Here is a 20,016-nt window from a genome sequence, read left to right as displayed (position 1 = left end):
ATATATTGGTTTTAAAGCTCGAGTGACTACTTCCAGGTGGACCTTGTTTAGGGACTTTAATTAATGGCACAAATATTTTGTGATAGCCTGTAATGTCAAAAGATTGAGTCCTCCATGTTTCTTGTGATCATATGTCCCGTTTTGAAAAGCAGATGACCTTACTGTCTTGTAAGAGTTTAAGACCTGTTGGGTTCCATGACATTAGGGAGCACATAGGTTGGGGACATCGAGAAGGTGGGTGAGTCCTCTTGTCAGGTATATGCTTTTGGATGTTCCCTTAGTGTTGCTGCAGGAATCCAAGTTCAGTCATCATGCCAACTTGATGGCTTGAAGGATGTTAAACAGCGTTGCCTGCGGTTGACTTTTCCTACGATAATACATATCTGTTGACTAGTTCCCATTTGCGGACCAGAGCAGCCTACGAGCACCTCAATGAGGAAAGCGGGCAGTGCATTAAGCACACATTGAGGGGCTGAGTCATAAAGAATGTAGAATACTTTCAGCCCCTTTATTGTATGTTTATCTGATAGTAGATAATGAGTTTTAATGAACAGCGAAAATAGACGAGAACCCCGGGTAATGAGAATATAAAAAAACAGATTATTGACCTGTACAGATCTGTAATTGTGGGAGCTATTGGACTGTTGAAAGGAACCTACTTTTTTTTTTTTTTAAATAAAGTTTTATTGAAAATCTAAACAAGGTTGGCAAAAGTACAAAATTACACTATACATGGCATTATAACCCAAAAGATCATTGCATGCCACAATTTACAGCATATAATAATGAAATAAAACGCTTTGCCAGATCTGTTTACACTAACGTCTAGGCCAACAGAGGGTGCACAATTACTATTACAATGTGTGCCCTGATGTGAAGAGTAACAGCAGGTGTCTACGGATTTTGTGGGGGTATAGCAGTGCCCATTGCCCCCGTATATATTATGCCCCCGCACCATTATTTTGGGATTGTGTTGCAGCGTCTGCCCCCTCCCTCGTCAACAATAAATAATTTTGGAAAGGTTGCCATATATCACCTGGGGATGCAGCCTGTGGCTGCAGTTGTGTGTACATTTCGCTCGTGGTTTTGCAGTTTGTCATACTACGTAACCAATCCTGCAGTGTGGGGGCCCGTTTGCTACCCCATCCAAGGGCAATTGCACGCTTCGCAGTCTGTAGAGCTATGGTGACAAAGCGTCTTTTACATTTAGGAAGGTTATATATATAACCCATTAGTGCCATCAGGGGTGAGGGAGTGACCACCTTCTCGACCATATGTGTGAAAGTTCCGCAAAGACTAAGTTACTATCTTGGAACATGTCCACGTTGTGTGCGCAAAATGAGCATCCGGGCCGCCACATCTCAAACATGTGTTGGGACGAGAGGGATCTATGTGATGCATTTTACTGGGTGACACATATGCCCTCCACAGGAATTTAAAATGAAGCAACTTGTGCCGATGATTGGGGGATACCCAGCGGATCTGAGTACAGCACCGGCTCCATTGCATATCCGTGATTGGGTGACCGAGGTCACGTTCCCACACCGCCCTCACACCCATGTCACTACTACGAAGCATGGAGATCACTGCCTGATACATTTTGGCCATGAGGTGACTGCCCTCTCCATCTTTTATAACCCCTGTCAATAATATAAAATCTGGTGGTTCTAAGGGATAGCAGGAGAGGTTTGCTCGTAGTGCTCTCTGCAATCTTAGTAGCTCAAAATGATCCTGCACCGTGGCGTCACGGAAACGGGGATTCTCAGTGCGCGAAAACACATGACCCTTAGGAAAAAGGTCACCAAATGTCAGCAAGTGGAACTTGGCCAGTTTAAGCTTAATCAAGCCTACTCGTAATATAGGAACCCAGCCGTTCCCAGCTAGTGGCACTGCAGGAGAATAAAAAATCCGAAATCCAGTCAATGTTTTCAACTTAATTCATGCCCAACTAGTCGTGGACAGTGTCTGAATGTTGTGCGGGTCTCTAGAATACCCTGCAGGTAATAAGGTGTTAAGGGGGGCCGGCAGTGCCAAGTCCGCCTCTGGCCTATAATATGGGATCCTGACATCCATATGTTACCAGTGGTGTGCAAAACTGGCTTGCATGACCAGATAGTAGACCCTAAAGTTATGGACCCCGAATCCACCCTTCTCATACGGGAGCATTAACGTATCCCAGCAAATGCGGAGATGTTTACCCCCCACACCAGATGTATTAACAGAGTACCAAGCTCTGTAAATAGCCCATTATACAATGGCAGAGGGATATTATGAAAAAGGTAAAGGAATCGCGGGAGAACCACCATCTTGATTATTGCTATTCTTCCGGCCATTGATAACGATCGGGATAACCAACGCTCTACATTGCGCCCCAATTGTTCCATAACCAGGCCATAGTTGAGCTGCAAAATGCGATCCCTGTCCCTGTGAATGTGAACCCCAAGGTACTTCACCGACTCCTCACACCAGGTCAGAGGGGATTCCGTCTATCTATCACAAGGTGCCACTGTCAGAGGGAAGGCCTCCAATTTTTCCCAATCGATATGTAACCCGGATAGGGCTCCGAATCTAGTCACCTCGTGTAACAACGGTGTCAGGTTTTCATCCGGATTTCTAACTTATAGGATGATATCGTCCGCGTAGAGTGTTAAGAGCAGGGGCCCTGAATTAAATTGCAGCCCACAGTGACTATGCTTGTCTTGTAGGTGCCATACTAACAGGTCAAGGGCGATGACAAACAATAATGGGGACAGCGGGTACCCCGCCGCGTACCCCGAATAAGCCTAATCTCCTCGGTCAGTATCCCATTGAGTCGAATGTGGGCCGTGGGCAGCGTATACAATTTAACTACCGCCAGGAATCACTCTGGCACACCAAGTCACCCCAGTGTGGCATTCAGGAAAGTCCACTCCAGCGAGTCGAATGCCTTCTCCGCATTCAACAGTACAGTGACTGCCGGAACCGTAGGCGCTATCCTGTGTAGTGTGGCAAACAATGTGCGCAGATTGAGAGCTGTAGATTTGCGGGGAATGAAACCGGACTGTGCACGTGATATTAGTTTCTCCACAATCAGTGCCAGCCGGGTCACCAGTACTTTAGCAAGTATCTTGTTGTCCTAGTTTAGGAGCAACAATGGCCGGTAAGAAGTGCAATACCGCATATCCTTTCCCGGTTTTGGCAGAGACCCAAGTCTCATACAGTGTAGTGTAGTATGTAAGCACCTCCTGGAGAATATTCACATTCCCAATAACACGTGTCCAACTCCCATCCACCAGTTCTGCTATGTATATTGGTTTACGAGTTTGCAGTATGAGTTTGGCTAGTGTTCTGCCCGGCCGCTCGCCCTCCCCGTACCGTCTGGCAGTTGCATACTTTCCTAAATAGTGACCTTCAGGCTCAGCCGCTTCCCGGAATTCAGACAGGAGCTTTGCACGACACTGCAGGTCAGGGGGGCTAATCTTGGAAGCCTCGATGCGATCCAGTTTGGTAAGCTGCCCTTCTATCTGTTCTAGTGTTCGTCGCAGGTCTTTAAGGACCCCAGCACTTTTGGATATGCACACACCACTTATGTACTGCTTGAAGGCCTCCCATAGTATAGCTTTTGACTCAACAGACCCCTCATTGAGAGCAAAGTATTCAGTGATCGCTTCCCCTATCTCGACTGCAAAGACGGTATCTCTTACTGCCACGTCGAGGAACCTCGAGGGACGCTCCACCCCTTCAGCACTGGGAATTCTCAACCTGACTGTAACTGGGGCATGGCCAGACAACGTTCACGAAAAGTGACTAACATCAGCTATCCACAACGCCACCCCTTCTGACACACACCAATAATCAAGTCGCGTCCATGTATCGTAAGGCACAGAGTAGAGAGTATAGCCATCGCGATCCTTACAAAGGTGTCTCCAAGCATCAACTAGTCCAAACCTACCCATGATGTCTAGCAAGGAACGTCTTGCCCTGGGTTTGGTGTCAGGCGCGCGTGCTGTGCTATCTCGCAGCAGGTCGAGCAACAGAAAAAAGTCTCCACCCATACAGATATGATTTGCTCCCATACGCGCAATGTTTGTATATACAGTGTCAAAGATGCCAAGATCATCAACATTTGGTACATAAATATTTACGAATAGCACAGAACATTCAAGCATGCAACCCTTAACCATCAAGAAGCGCCCACCCGGATCCCGACATACCTCTACTTCATGAAACGGTATCCTTTTATGTATCAAAATTGCAGACCCACGTGCATACGAGCTATATCCAGCAAAATACCTGTGGGCCCCCCATGCTGTTCCCAATGGAGTTTTAACTGCTGACTCTAAATGTGATTCTTGTATAAAGGCGACATCCACCTGGTGGCGCTGCAGATAGGTCGTCACCTGCTTACATTTACGGGCATTATTTAATCCTCTAACATTTCAGGACATGAGTGTCACCATAGCTTCAGCATGCACTGCTTAGCCGTAATCTACAGCTTGTCTGTGTGGCCTGATAAGACCCAATTGCTGACAATTATAGTGCAACTGCAAAAGAGCGATAAACCATGTTATGTATTTCTGCCTACGCAAACCATATCCCCCACCCACCACCCATCCCCCTTTGCCAACTTCAGGGGGAGTACCCTTCCCCATGCAACAATGGAGGAAAACAAAACCAAACTAATAGCTAGCATAGAACCCTTATTATATTACATTAAACAAAACAGGTGCACCTGCACTCGGGGTGGCAACGCTGCGCCGTTTCCCCATCTTCTTGGCACACTAGTACCTGACTACATTAATGTACTTCGTCCCTGGTGGCATTGCAATGAGGCAAAAAGAAAGAACCACAAACAGTGGGAGTGACCAAATCAGTCCTGTGAGTGTTCCCTCAGTCACTGGTACCTCAAGGGGTAGAGTCAAACAACTCGATTGTTCAGCTATCGGTAAATAAATCTGCACTGGCCCCAGAGTCTGGTATATTTTACGACTGCTGCGGCGATGGTGATCCGCGTGTTATATTTGACTTAGAGAATTTCTGACAGAACTCCTGAGCATCGTGTGGGGAATCAAAAATTCTTGAGCGGGGTATAGCATCCCATATCGAAGGTCCTGCTTCCGAAGATGAGCCTTCACGCCCAGATATTTGCGGAGTGCTTCCTGCACCAGTGCAGTGAAATCTGTGTACAGTGAAAGAGAGGAAACCTGCCAGGTCAGCTGCCCCCTCTCCTGTGCCATACGTAAAGCGGTGACCCTGTCCCTAAAGTTGAGAAGGTGGGCAATAATTGGTCTCGGTGGGCAGCCCAGATTTGGACGCGGCCCCAATATACGATGCGCACGTTCTACCACAAATGTGGTGGTGAAGGCTTCGCTCCTAAATAGATCTGTGAGGAGTGTTTCTGAGAACCAGTCCAACCATCCGCGTTGGTGGACTCCGGCACCCCCACGATGTGGATGTTGTTACGCCACCCTCTCGCCTCCAAATCTTCGTTTTTAACAGCAACTGCTTTGAGAAGCTTTTCCATTCTAACTTCTTAGTCGTCTGGGCAACGCCATCTTCTAAAATCAGAAATCCTGCCATCAGCCATAGTTAGCCGCCACTCATGCTGATCAAGCCTAGCTTCCATGGACCCTAACCTTTTGTCGAATGCGTCAAAGCGGGTGTCCAAAGCTCTGAATCCAGCCCGAAGCTACTGTAACATGGTGTCTGAACTGGCCGGTTCCACCATGGGTGGTGCTCTGCTTTCTGCCATGTCAACCCTCTGCGCAGTGGTACTGGTGCTAGGCGCTTTGAATGAGAGAGTGGTCTGTTTGGGGTCGTTGCTGCCCATACCAACTTCCAACACTTGCTAGAGCGCACAGTTACGAAACCTGGGGGACACAGGGCTTCACTTCTGTATAAAAGCACACTCAGCCCAGGTTTGCCCACATCACAAGGTGACTCAGCTCAAGGGTCCGTGGTGGCACTGCGGCCTCAGGCAGTCATTTATTCCAATGTGGGCCCATGGTCCCTGCCTCCACCTACACTACTGCAGTGACACTCACGCCACTCCTAGCATGAAGGCACCACAGACACAGCCAGGGGTCGGCACCGAGTGACATGTCCTGTTTGCCACCACTGTTTCACTCTTGGCTCGCAGTGGTGCTATCTCGACATGATTGGGCCCCTTATGCTTCCGGGGCAGCGGGCGGCCCGAAGCACAACGCTCCATGGGATGGAAACAGAAAGGGCCAGCTCCGCTGTGGGCGGGACACGAGGGGTTACCATGAGGGTCCCGCAGTGCAGGGCCGGTCCCGAGGCTCAACAGAGGTCCCTGTGGCCACGGGGCCTCCAGGGATTGGCTGCGGGCCTGCAACATGCGTCGGTGCCAAACAATGTGCCCCCACCGCAGTCAATGATCCCATTAATGTTTCGATGTCGGGCTGCGAGTCAGCCCACTGCAACGCCTAGTCAGCGGCCAGTCAATCTAGTCCCCGGCTTCACAACGAGGGGCAGGCCGCACCATGCACTTCAGCCTTTCATCGGTGCTGAACCGCATCGCCCGCAACCTTTAAACCGCTCACTGTGCCGACCGCAGCTCCAACCTCTACTACAGCACAGGGCATCCCTTCAGGTCCACCGCTGCCACCAGGGAGGACATTCCCAGCAGCGTCTGCAGCGGAGCTTCAAGCCTGTGCAGCCATTACAGTCGGCGGCTGGCCACGCACCCAAAGGAACATACTTTTCATTCCCAAAACAGATTGCTGGTGGTGCTACACCAGCTTGTGTGAATATCAATGGATTTTTTACATGCTATTCCGCACCAGTAACCAGACATGGTTTACAATATTAACAGAAAATGTAAGAACATGTACAATCCCTTTATAAAACTGCCACTTAGCATAGGCAAAGGGTGGGAGTCTAAAGGTACACCATATGAGACGCAAATTAAGTACATTTGGTTGCATTTAAATCCGGCAGAAGCTACAACTAACACTGGGGTTTTGTATTTACCCTAGGATACTGCATTTGTAAATTGTGAACCAAGATTCTGAGATTTTCTTTACAATACTTTTCTTGCCAGGTAGACCTGGAACGTCGCTACCCGTTCTGCAAGGATCGACAGTAGTAAAGGGGTAAGTCAGGAACCCCGTGTGTTCTGTCAGGGTACAAAGCAGTGATCAAAAGAAGTGGCCGCACATCTCAAGGATGCATAGGGCATTTCCAGAGCCACCAACTTGAAGAACTAGGATCCATGTTTTTCTTCTTGAAGAGCCTGAGTGCCCAGTAAAAGTGAGAACGAACAATTCTGGTTGTAGGTGGGCCAAGGGAGGAAATAGTCAGAGGGCAAACCGCAGTAGACAAAGGGTAATACTTGCTCCAATCTCTTTTTTGAAGTCTCAAAGCATCCCTCTTAAGCCTGATGTCCTGAAAGTTGTTTCAGGAGTAGCTAGGAGAATCCAGAGACACTTCTTTCATCCGCATTAGCCAGCGTGAGCTCTCCTCCAGCATACTTGTAACGTATGCCAACAGTGAGACTTTAGCAGAAGAATGAAGTTAAAGAGGGCCAACAGTGACCCTATATAACCTAATTAGTATGATAAAAAAGCGCTTTGTTTTATTGAAACACGACTATGTGAATGTCTTCCTACCATTAAAGGATTATGTTCTCAGAAGGTATCAATGATTGCTGGTCACTGGTGCTTACCTGCTAATTAACCTACTTTGTAAGTAAGCACCAAGTACAATGGAGAGAAAGTACACCTTCAGACACTGATAACTGATCCCAATGAACATCTGCTATTTGCGGAAAGGGTTAGTCCTGGGTGATCTGTGACTCAATGTTTATCCTGCAGAAAGTACACAACTAAAAACAGTACATCTTCAAGGAGGTACATTTTTAAAAGTTAATGTTTAAAATAGCTTATTCATTTACAGCATCCACTGAAGCCTTATGTTAGTAATCTGACGTTCATACATTTTAAATTAGTTGGATTCTTTAGGTCTTTTAGATATTTTTATATTAACTTTTCATTTAAAATATATTTTCCCAGAATTCCCAGCAAAGAGATAACTGCAATTATGAACCCGGGGTTAATGTTTTTATTTCTCAACACAATGCGTTTGTGAAGAAGTTCTAAAGAGGATTTGGTGTTACAAGCCCTGCATGAACTACTACCGAAATCATCCATGCTGGATGTGCCCACAATGATATTAATGGTATTACTCTTTAAGTAGTATACTAAACAAGCACTGGCAAAGCCAATGGGTCTCAACTACGCAGTTCATTATCTTTGTCAAGGTTTTTTAGCTATATAGCACAACAGCACAATTGCTGTGCAGCATGGCTCAAAGTAAAAAAAAAAAAGAAAAGAAAACTTGACTCAGCCAGCGCTGTGATGTCATATTTCTTTTTAATTGCTGCCACGAGGCATGCATACCCTTGTGTTGCACACCTCTCTGCCTCCCGCCAGCAGTTGAAAAAGTGCTAAGATGCAGCCAGCGCTGGCAACACCATAGCACTGTTTTTTTTATATTTTGAGCAACACTAGTGTGCAAGAAGCTGAAAACATTGACAAAGGCAATACATTGCATAGGTAACGAGCATTTGCAATGCAATAGGTCTTGCATTAGGAAAGTTTGAGCTATTGGTTAGTGACTTGTCAGTAAACTGTATTTCTATTTTCTTTAAAGGCTGTATTAGTATTGAAAATAAATACACAATCTGACAGTGGCTCACGTAAATGACTGCAGTGCCTTGGAAGTAAACTGTATTCTAATTTATGTGAGGGGGTGCAGAGTGTGAGGGGGCTAATGTGTGTAGGGCAGTGTGTGAGTTGGCATTTTGTGGGGTCTAATGTGTGTAGGGTAGTGTGTGAGGTGGCAGTTTGGGGGGTCTAATGTGTGTAGGGCAGTGTGTGAGGTGGCATTTTGTGTGGTCTAATGTGTGTAGGGCATTGTGTGAGGCAAAACAGAATAAAAGGATAAAAGTGCTGTTTGTAGAGAGAGTGACTTTTTGTTTGTTTTGCATGAGAATGTAAGCAGGAAAATCAGACAAAAGCATACGTGTTTGGATGCGTAAAGCAGAACACAGAGGCTGGAAACTATTGAAGACTAGGGCAGACAGCAAAACACAGAGAGGCGAGACAGGATAAAAGTGCTGTTTATGGAGAGAGTGTATTTTTTTTTGCATAAGAATGTAAGAAGAAAAGGAAACAATGAACGTGTTTGGGTGCGTAAAGTTAAATTTAAAAAAAACATTCAAAGTAAATAAATATAATAGATGCATGCAAAACTCATAGGCACGAGGTCAAGTAGTCAGTCACACAAAGCCCAAAAAAAAAAAACATGCGAGAAAGAGAAGGCGGGGCGGAACTACACGGAAGGGGAGAGACGCGTGGGCGGAGAGGAGCCTGTGAGAACGCGCGGTGGCGATCAAAGAAAAGGCGTGCGACCATATGGAGAGTGAGGGGGTGTGCACCCTGGTGAGCTGAATGAGTGTGGCAACAGAGGGAGAGCGCGGCACGCGCGCACAAAGTGTCTGGTAGAAAATGGAAGCTGTAAAGAATGCGCGTGGTTGTGGCAGCTGTTGACAGTGCGCGTGATTGTGTTCACATGAACTGTACGCGATCCGCAGCTAGGTAGACTTTTCGGACTGCTTACTATAATCTCGCCTATCCATCCCTGCGGGATAGAATAGGCGAGACCTAAAAATGGCTTACACCTGATTGCCATATTTAATTTACTTATAAGTCCCTTGTAAAGTGGTATATTCAGGGACTATAAATTAAATGTTAATAGCAGGCCTGCAGCACTTATTGAGCCATCCACTTAAGTAGCCCTTTAAAACATGTTTCAGGCCTGCCATTGCAGCTTGCCAGACGTTTTTGACTGCTAATTTGACTTAGCAATATAACTCCCTAGCCGAGTCTTAAAATCCCTTTTTATTACATATAAGTCACCCCTAAGATAGTGCTAAACAGCCCTTAGGGCAGGGTGCAATGTAATTAAGAAGTTGGACATGGGTTTTTACATTTGACATGTCTTGATAGAGTAAAACTCGCATATTTGTTTTCCAATACTGTGAGGCCTACCTCTCCCATAGGATAACATTAGGTTATCTTACTACATTTAATAAGTGCCAACATTTGATTGGGAGCCAGTAGGAGAGTCAAGTTTGGCGTGTGAGGAATTGTAATTTAAGGTCAAATATATTACTAGCATTTATGTCACTAAAAACAAGATAACAAAACAAAAAACCTACCACCAACAAAGCCACCCCTAGACCCAACCACTCTCCAAAACTCTAGAAAGGGAATAAGCAAGAGTTTATTGGCATTGCCACAAGTACAAAAGGCCTGAAAGGCGTGTGCAAGTAGTAAGAAGCTCCATTTGTATCGAAGAGAATTGAGGAATTATAGGCATCAAGCTTGGAGTCTTGTACGATTTTCAGGACCCTGAGCCACTTAGGGCATGTCAATTCCTTGTAGTCCAAGGCAAAGAAATCCAACATTAGGTGCCATTGTTTTGCGAACTCCTTGCAATTGCCCTTGGTTCCACTTAACAGCTTTTCCATGCCCAGTAGCCACTATAGCCTTTCAAACCAAAGTAAATCTGTAGGAGGTGTTGTTTGGCACCAGAGTGACAGGATTGATTGCTTGGCAGCAAGAAGTGCGTGATCAAACACTCTTTCCTCACCTATAAGGGGTATTTCTCATCAGCAGGATGTCCCAAAATAGTAACCTTGGGCATCTAGCGGAGTCTGATGCTGTGATCTGCATGATAAAAGTGAGAACTGAGTCACAAAATGGGAATATGTTTGGGCAGGACAACAACAAATCTAACAATGTTGCCTCCTCCCCGCAACCTCGCCAGCAGTACAAGTATTGTTGTGCTTTCATTTTAGCTAAGCGAACAGGTGTGTAGTGCCAATGGTATAAAATCGTTGCTAGCATTTCCCTACCCTCTATGTGATGGGTGACGCTATGCATGTGGAGAAGTATTATATCCCATTGATCTGCGTCTAGTGTTATATGCATGTCTCTTTCCCAGGAACGGAGGAAGAGGAATTTGTTAGTATGCCCTTGATGTTTAGGAGAGCATAAATCTTGAATGTGGCATAGGTGCCACCAGAGCAATGGAGTAGGTAGTTCTCAAATGGGTTGAGAGCTTGATAGCACCCTGCCGGATTCCAGTGGAAAGTAGCAAATGTCTTCATTGAAGATAACAAAACCGCCTCCCCTCCGAGAGGCCATTGTCCAGCTTAAGCTGTTCAAAAGATTTGATGGAGTCTCCCTCAAAAACATCACACACTGTTTTACAACCTACATGCAGCCAGGCACTATAGTACCCCTATCCAGACCTGGAGAAAAGTATTCAATCTACCAGAGAGGGGTAATGGGCGATGGAAAGGATGTGAGCCCTTTTTTTATCATCACTCTGTCCTAGTCCTCCCGGGTAGCCCTAGTGAAGGATGATCTTTAAAGGTTGCCTGTTCTCCGAGGACTGCGTTTTTATGGACTATCCCATAGGGGCCCCAGCCATATCATAATCATCCATACACCGCCCTTTTTCAGTTTCTGGCCTGATGCAGTTGATGAGAAAACAAAGGTGTGCTGCAGCGGTTTGGGACGCCCATTCCTCCCACCCCTCCGCGGTTTGAGAGTGCACTGGTGCCTAGAGAGATGTCCACATTCCCCTCCCAAAGACATCTGTAAGCTTTGCTATGTAATCATTAGGGATCAAGCGAGTCAGGGTCTGAAAGATGTAGAGGATCTTGGGGAGGATAGCCATCTTGATAGCTGTCCCGGCCCAGAACAGACAGCATTTTATGTTTCCAGCTATGAGGCTCAGCTTTCACCACCCTTTTCAAGTGCTGAAGGTTTATAGCTAATGTCTAGGACAGGATAGGGGCCAGCGCCAATCCTAAGTAGTTAATGTGGGTCTCAGCCCGGAGAAGGAGGAATGTCTGGGTAAGGCAGGCTCAGAGGAGCGCCGGAGTAGAGAGATGAGGAATTGTAATTTAAAATCCTCTTTAATGGTAAAGTTCTAACCATTTGGTGCCTAAAGCCTGTTCCTAGGTCACATAACTGGGTATAGTTGGTAGTTGGCCTTTGTGTATTCCTTCCTGACAACATCACAATAGAGGGTCTGAGTGTTGGAAGAATGGGCCATCTCTGACTTGATAGGGGGTGGAGCTGTCACATACCCTACTTGCGCTTCAAAGGCACTTGCTCAGCTCACATACAAAGGACTTCACACTAGCCTATTGTACCCCCAGACAGACTGGGGTCAGGGCAGAGAGACAGGAAATTCCAGAAATGCCTAAAGGGGGAAACTCCAGAAGCTTCTCCCTCTTCTAAGTGGGCACTAGGAATAAAGGACAAAAATCTCTACAAGTCAGACTAAGAAAATACACCCCTGGCAGACCCCTCTGATCAGCTACGTGTAACTATGTCCAAGAATATAGATTAAAAAATTCCGACACGGAGAATGCGCCGTTACCGCAAAAGCAGATCAGATATGGAATAAACTGCCAACCCTACTAAGATCTCAAACTGACCTGCTGAAGTTCAGAACGTGTTTAAAAACCTGGCTCTTTCCTCACTAACAGTGGGCTCAGCCCCTTCAGACTCACGTTAGCCGATTCCCTCAAATAGTGGTCTAGTTAGCGCCAGGATACCATTTTGGTCACAGTGCGCTTTACAAGTACAAATTCCATATACAAACACTGGACCCTCAGATCCACTCATAAGATAACTTCTAGACCTGTTAAATACTCAGAAGAAGGACTGCTCTGCAGGCCTGCTGCCTAAGTGAGATGGACTGGACCTGCACCTTGAGCCCAGGACCACCAGAATAACTCCAGGGGCTAGTCGGCTGGCCCCTGATCAGAGGCTCAGGGACAGAAAAGGCTCCAACCATCTTGAACCCTGCACCTGTACTCTGCATGCTGTGAGTCGTAACCCATAAAGGGGTGCCTCTACAGTCCAGTACTCTTGAAAGTTGAGATAATGGTGGTCGTCATCGGAATCAACGCAGCGCAATGCAACTTGATGCAAACTTCGCATCATAGCCTTCGCAGCTCATCATCAGAACCGACACAGAGTGAAGCAACTAAAAAAAGGAACCTCGCATCGTTCCTTGGAGCAGCCGCTGCACAGTGCAAAACAGCCCACATCAAGGACCTAAGACACAATTCTCTGCGCGCCTACCCTCTTCCCTGTATGCAGCCCATGCTCCATTGTGGTCGGCCTGAACTTGTGACTTTGTCCCGGTCCAACGCGACCAGGTAACCACAGATGGTACTTTGTTCTTTTGAGCACAAGTCTTACCTAAAACTTTAAAATTGCACATCTCTGGTACTACTGATTGGATTTTTATCGTTCTGGTCTTATTTTATTTATTAAAATATACTCTATTGTTCTTAATTAATGTGGGATTTTCACCTGGGTTGTGTTTTCACTTCGTTACTGTTTGTGTGTTGCTTAAATACTTTATGCATTGCCTTTAAGTTAAGCCTGACTGCTTCTGTGCCAAACTCCCATAGGGTTAAGCATAGGTTAATTTAGTGTCTTTAGGGGTTCACCCTGATGGGGACAGTGGCTGTTGCTTGAGAAGAGCTCACATCTTCATCAACCAACAACCCAATTTCTCACATTATGCCCCTGATCTATGCAGGCACAATGAATATACACAGATCAATAAGTTGAGCGCACCTGTTTCCACTAGAAGAGGAACAGCAAGGGGTGCGGTAAAAACAAGTTTGGTAATGCCTAGGGTCTTTTCAACTACTGCTTAAGGTAGAACACAGAAGAAATAGAAGTCAGAACAACAAGTCAAGTCGAGACAGGCAGGCAACAATTAAAGGTCAGAGATTTCTTAAGTAAGTGTCAGAGAGAATGACTATTTACCCGAGGTGAAGCAGGATACTCACATAGGACTACACTATGGTTTTTGCCTATTCTTAAAATGCAAGGAAATAGCTTTACCATTTGTGTACTAATCCCGGTGTTGCTTGACAAATCCGCTGAGCCTGAAATGCGGCATTAAAGAAAAGGTGTGCCATCTGGCAGAGCAAACACGCCAACTGCGAAGAGAACACCCAGGGTGAATCAGCGACAGCGGCGAATCTGCGCATCAACCTAAAGCGGCAGCTGCGCCTTGTTCTTAATCAGAAAACATTCAGAAAAGGGAACAAAATGACACAGGCACGTCACACCTGATTCTCGTTTCTCAACGACAAAAACATCTCAATTATTCCTTGACAAAGGATGACGAGTTTGGAACACATTCAGAAGTCACTGGGGAGAAAATGTAATCACGGTAGCATACAGAGCAGTAATCGGTGACCCCTTCCCATCGTCATGCAGGAGCTGGTTGTTTCACACAATGGCTTGCAGAAGAGATGAAAACATTCTCTGGGACTGCCATTGACATCCAATCTGCTAAACAAGACGGGAGGACACTTTGCGGGTGGGTACCGGCATCTTTGGGCATGGTAACACTTCAAGGGTTTAAAATCAAAACGTCCTTGGAGACTTGACAAAAAACAATAAGAACGTTCTTTACTGTATAATGTCAATAAAATGTTTTTTTTTTAAATTTGTGAATCTTAAAAAAAAAAAAACACAATAAGAACAGCAATTCACAGAATAAATGTTCTCCGAGACGGCATAAGTTCGTCATGCACATGGACGGCTGCTGTTGAAGTTGGGTTTCTGGTTGGCAGAGGTATGCACCTTAACAAGCAGAAACCCCGAACCTAGTCAGGGTAAGTCACAAACACATCCTAAATTAACCTGTGCCCAACCAGAAAGGTCTGCGCAACCTCACACATCAGTGGTAACACGCCATAAAGTTTGTGCGTCTCATCCAATATTTATACTACGCTTCATAATATCCAAGCACATTCAGTCTGTTTACATGCATTGATTCCTTGACCCAAAGCTGGCCCTTGTTCGTCCAACATTCATAAACCATTTATACATACTTATTGCAAATTCACATCCACCTTTTATATCGTTCTGTTCTTTCAGGAATATTAGTATTTTTAAAAGTGACAATAAAGCTCTTTGTAAACTTATATTGCTGGGGCATCACATTATATTTGACATGGGACGATATCAGTGTGCTGGCTGTAAGCGGTGTATGATTGCTTTTTGTGCTTCTGGTAGTATATAATATCAAGTCTCCAAAGAGAAACTGTTTGACTTTCACAGTCCGCTGAACAAAAGTACCTTGATCCAGACTACGTCAAAGAAGATGCGGGGTGCAGCCAAAGCGATGCGGTCATCCTTGCAATGGCAGCAATGCACTGGTCCTGGTCTGTGCAACAGTGGCAGAGTTGGCTCAGATGAGGGCAGGGCCTGCGATGCTGACTTCTAGTTTGCGGCAGCGAGGCTGTCATCTTCAGAGATCCACAGACCTCGAGCTGGGGTGGGCGTCGTGCTGTGCTGGTTCTGAAGGTGATGCCTCAACATCGATCCTCACAGCAGAGACGATGTGTCGGTTCTGGTCATGCAACAGGGGCGATGCGCTGGTTCTGACCCACGCTACGGGCCGATACGCCGGTTCTGGAGAGAATGCGTGGAGTTTGTTGAAGCAAGCACATTGGCCTCACTTTCAAGGTTCCAGATCTGGTATGGCACCACTTGGCAGGGCAGACTAACAGATGGCAGAGTGCAGGTGGAGCCGCAGAAGAGTTGGAAGTTGTTTATGTCCCTGAGACTTCAGATCAGGAGGCAAGCCAGCAAGATATTGAAATTACTATGGGTTCAAGTGATGCAGGTCCAGTCCTTCTCACCTAGACAGGGGAACAGCAGGTGGCAGGCAGCAGGCAGCAGAGCAAGGCAGGAGTCCAGCAAAGCAGAAGTCTAGCAGGGTGGAAGTCCTTCAACAGCACAGCAGTCCTTCTTCCGGGCAGGGTCTTCTCAGGTCCAGGAGTGTACTGCCCTCATCGTGTCAGAAGTTCAATACTTATACCCAGTTGTGCCTTTGAAGTGGGAGGAAGACATTAAAGAACGGTCTCCCTTTCTGTCCTGGCTCCAGACTCACTATGGGGGGGGAGGGAGGGGGGTATGCAGCCCATTGTGTGTAGACGTGACACAGCCTATTCAGGTGTAAGGGTGAGGCTATGCCCAGCTTCTTCCTCCTATCTCCCAGGATGGCCCATCAAGTCGTATGTAACCTCCCTTTGGTTGTGTGTCTGTCTAGCTAGAGTAAATACACAAAACCCAGCTGTCAGCCAACCCAGACTGAACAGTGACAGGCATCAGGCACCAAATGGCTAAAGTAAGAAAATGCCAGCTTTCTAAAAGTGGCATGTTCACAATTGCAATTTAAAACCCGCCTTCACCATAAGTTGTGATGTTTAGTTGTGATTGCAGAGACACCAGACCGGGGGCCTTATCTCTTCTCAGTTGGAAATTACACTTATAAAATGTAATAAGGAAATGCCAATGTTATCCAACAGAAAAGATAGGCCTAGCAGTAGTGAAAAGCGATTTGGGGAGTTTTCATTACTAAGACATGTAAAACGTAAAAGTACATGTCCTGCCTTTTAAATACATGGCACCCTGCCCTTTGGGTTATACAGGCCCTACCTTAGGGGTTACCTGTATGTATAACAAGCATTGGCATAGCCAATAGGTCTCGCTTTTGGGACTTTATAAGTATTTAGTTATGCAGCACAATATCCTTGGTTCAATAACATCAACTGTTGCATGGCTAAAAACTTATAAGGCCCCAAAGCGAGACCTATTGGCTATGCCAATGCTTGTTCTGTTTCTTACCTCTCTGCTCTACACTTCTCTTGAACAGGCTAGAATGAGCCAAAGTGAAGACTATTGTGACTACCTTCCCGAAGCATGGTCCCTTAGAATTACTTTGAATATGCCTAATTACTTTTCCTTTAATTTTTGGGAGAGTTGTGTACATTGAATTTGGAAATGTGCCACTGTGACCCGTGGTTTTGCTTTTTGACAAAAATGTTTGATCCTGGATAAATCACATTAGCACCATGTGGGCCATTTTCTAATGCTGTCAACAAAATTGAGAGTGCCTAGAAGTGACTCTATTTGCATGTGCACTATACAAAAGAAAAGCAAGTAAATGTTTCCTTCACTGACCCAGCCAATTAGCCCTGCATCACCACCCCTCACTGCCAATCTGAGAGATGATAATCACAGGCAGATTTACCAAGTGCCAGGAGCAGTATGGTATGCCAGTGTGGACAGGCCTACCAATTGTAGTATGAGAGGTGGAATAATGGAAAGCATCTGCACAAAAAGTTAATTTTTCTGCTCTATCCTACGACAATGCAAAGTAAACCCTGGAATAGATTTAGGATTCATCATCAGTTTGCGTTTCGCTCTTTGCCAGAGTCTATAACAATTTCTCCCTATTGCTATCTGTTTTCCCGTCCCAGCATCCAAGTATCCCTACACTGCTACACTGGTGTCCACTTTTCCTCTTCCATGATCTGTGTTGAGGAACTTGTATTCTTGATTCAGTGTCAATGCAGTTTTCTCAGTACCAAAGTAATCCCTAACAATTTCTAAACAAAATGGAATATAAACATAACAGATCATTTACGAAAAAAGAATAGACAGTGAAATTTGAAAGGGCAAAGAACAACCACAGAAACTTTACAATGACTTAGAACACTATTAATATCAAAGGGACACACCAGGAAATGGCCAGTCCCTACCAATTAAGCCACATGCAATCAAATAGCAATCATCAAGCCATTTTATCTAATGACCGGCTCCAAATCCCTGTTCATTTACACGTGGTATTCAGTCTACAAAATGCACACAGTATAAACCATGAAAGCATAATTTTACATTGGTGTGCTAACAGCACGTTTTCATTGTCCGGCTTACCCGAGAGCGAGATTCCCTCCGACAATCCATACGGAAGATATGCGAAAATAATCATCATGCCAAATTCCAAGGAAGGTGTTTTTCTTAAATCAATGTGCTTCAAAACGTAAAGGAACGTTAAGGAAAATGTGATTTTTCGAGGCTTCAGCTATTTTTTAACTAGTCAAAACAAGCTTTATTCGGTGCAAAATATACCACCATAAAAGCGTTCTAATAAAAGACAACCATCAAAATTTAAAAAAGAGAAAGAAAATGTACAGTCAAATTTAAGACAGCAAAAGTTCATACTCAATGAATACATCAAGCCTAATACACGTTTACATGATATATAGTGCAAATAAGCAAAATGACCTATGTCTTTTGTATACAAAAAGTGCTAGTGCATATCCCGGTATAGGGTACAGTACAGAATAATCAGAATGGCCTGTATCGTATAGGTACAAAAAGTGCATTGTGCTATCATATGTCCCAATAAACAATACATAAAGTAACTACATAATCTTTAACAAATGAATGCAGATAGTGCAAGGTATTATTAAATATCCCGGTATAATACACAGGACATAATGGATAAGGAGACCTGCATCATGTAGAAACGTAAGGTGCATTGTGCTATTGTGAGCCCTAAAGGGCAATACATAAAAAACACTACATACACTCTTCTGGCTTATCATGTAACAGGGCTTCTAGATTGTGAGTAAATCTTTCTTCTTCTTTTTGCCATTAGTATTACATTTTAAAAGTTAAAAGTTTAAAAATTGCTTTATTCATTAAATATAATTTTTTTTAAAAAGAATTCTGCATCTGTGCATAGGGAACACAGCAATTGTATAAAAGAAGAGGAATTGGTTGAGAATTTAAAATTATTAGATAAATTGTTCCGTCTAGAAGCATTATATCACAGAATAGTGGAACAGGACGTCCTAGTAATTCTAATTTTGCAATAAGACAGTTTCACTTCACAGAGCTTTCTTTTAGTATTTTTTTACGCTTGTTCCATGCACGGCCTAGGAACTTGGCCACACCACAAACCAGCGATGGGGTGCCATCTGTTCTTAAGATTCGAAGAGCGACTAAATGTTTTGTTGTCCCAAGGTTTCTGCAGACTGGTTTTAACCATCTGGCCCTTGCCAATTTGTATGCAGGGCAAGCAAAAAGGAAATGGGCAATACTTTCCTCCGGGGCAGGGCGGCATGGGCATGATTGTAGAGGAGGTTTTGATGGATTCCATTTGGCAATTAACGGGTTTAAGGGTAAGGAGCCTAACCTGAATTGAATATACAAAGTTCTGTCTCTTGGTACTTGGATGAGATCCATATATGGTTCGAGGCAGCCATATTGTTTATGTGAAAAGTACTCCTCAGTTAGTTTTCCCAGATGGAGGGTTCTTAACTCCCGTTCTGCCACCCAGTTCCAGTAAAGCAATTTAAGCTCCTCTTTTGGGGGAGGGATCTGGCTTGCCCATGCCCCGGACAACCCTATGTCAGTTAATAGTTTCTTGAGGTTCACCAGCCATTTGACTTTGTTGCCTATGTCCAATGTCAGTACCTCTGAAAGTGCCTCCTCTGTCCGCCGAAGTCGTGCCCAAAAAAACAAGGGACGGGACCTGGCGATGTCACTAAAGGGACGCCTACCCATATCATATAAAATTGGTCTCAGGGGAGTACTAGCAGGAAGTGAGACTAGCTCTCTAAGGAATTTGTGTTCAGACTTGGAGATATCATCTGTATTGTCAAAGCCCCAGAGCTCTGCACCATATAGGGCCGAGCTCACTGCTTTACTCTCATAAACTGCCAGGGCAGGAGCAACCGGTTTACTTAATGATAAGCTTTGTACTTTCCTGATAGCTCCTGCCACTCGCTTGTGATTTAATAACATTTTGTCTAAGTGGAATCTCCAGTTCATCTTGTCGGAGAGTCTAACCCCCAAATAGTCGAAGGTTTTGACTCTCTCTAGCTGGGTTCCATCTAAAATAAGGCTAGTTCTAAACTGTTTACAAGGATTAAACGCCATAAACTTCGTTTTTGCAGTGTTTATCTTGAGGCCACGAGTTGTACAAAAGAGATGGAATCGGTCTAATAACTTCTGTAGACCAGCTGGAGTTTTGGAGATGAGCAGTGTATCATCGGCAAATAGGAGGGTCGCGATTTTATCACCAGCCAAGGTGGGTGCG

At 45.1% G+C, this 20,016-nt stretch overlaps 1 protein-coding gene across 1 annotated transcript in view; it reads right to left on the bottom strand.

Annotated features, from left to right (window-relative positions):
- SLC9A8 (solute carrier family 9 member A8) overlaps positions 1-20,016 on the bottom strand; it is a 489,369-nt gene that overhangs the window by 98,876 nt on the left and 370,477 nt on the right. The window contains exon 10 of the mRNA XM_085619441.1: positions 17,844-17,949. Within this exon, the coding sequence (XP_085475567.1) occupies positions 17,844-17,949 (106 nt within the window). The remainder of the gene's footprint in view (positions 1-17,843; positions 17,950-20,016) is intronic.

This window comes from Triturus cristatus, chromosome 7 (assembly GCF_964204655.1).
Source record: "Triturus cristatus chromosome 7, aTriCri1.1, whole genome shotgun sequence".
In the NCBI taxonomy this organism is placed as follows: domain Eukaryota; kingdom Metazoa; phylum Chordata; class Amphibia; order Caudata; family Salamandridae; genus Triturus; species Triturus cristatus.
Note: the sequence above shows the minus strand (reverse complement) of the source record. Positions and strands in the feature narration are given on the sequence as shown.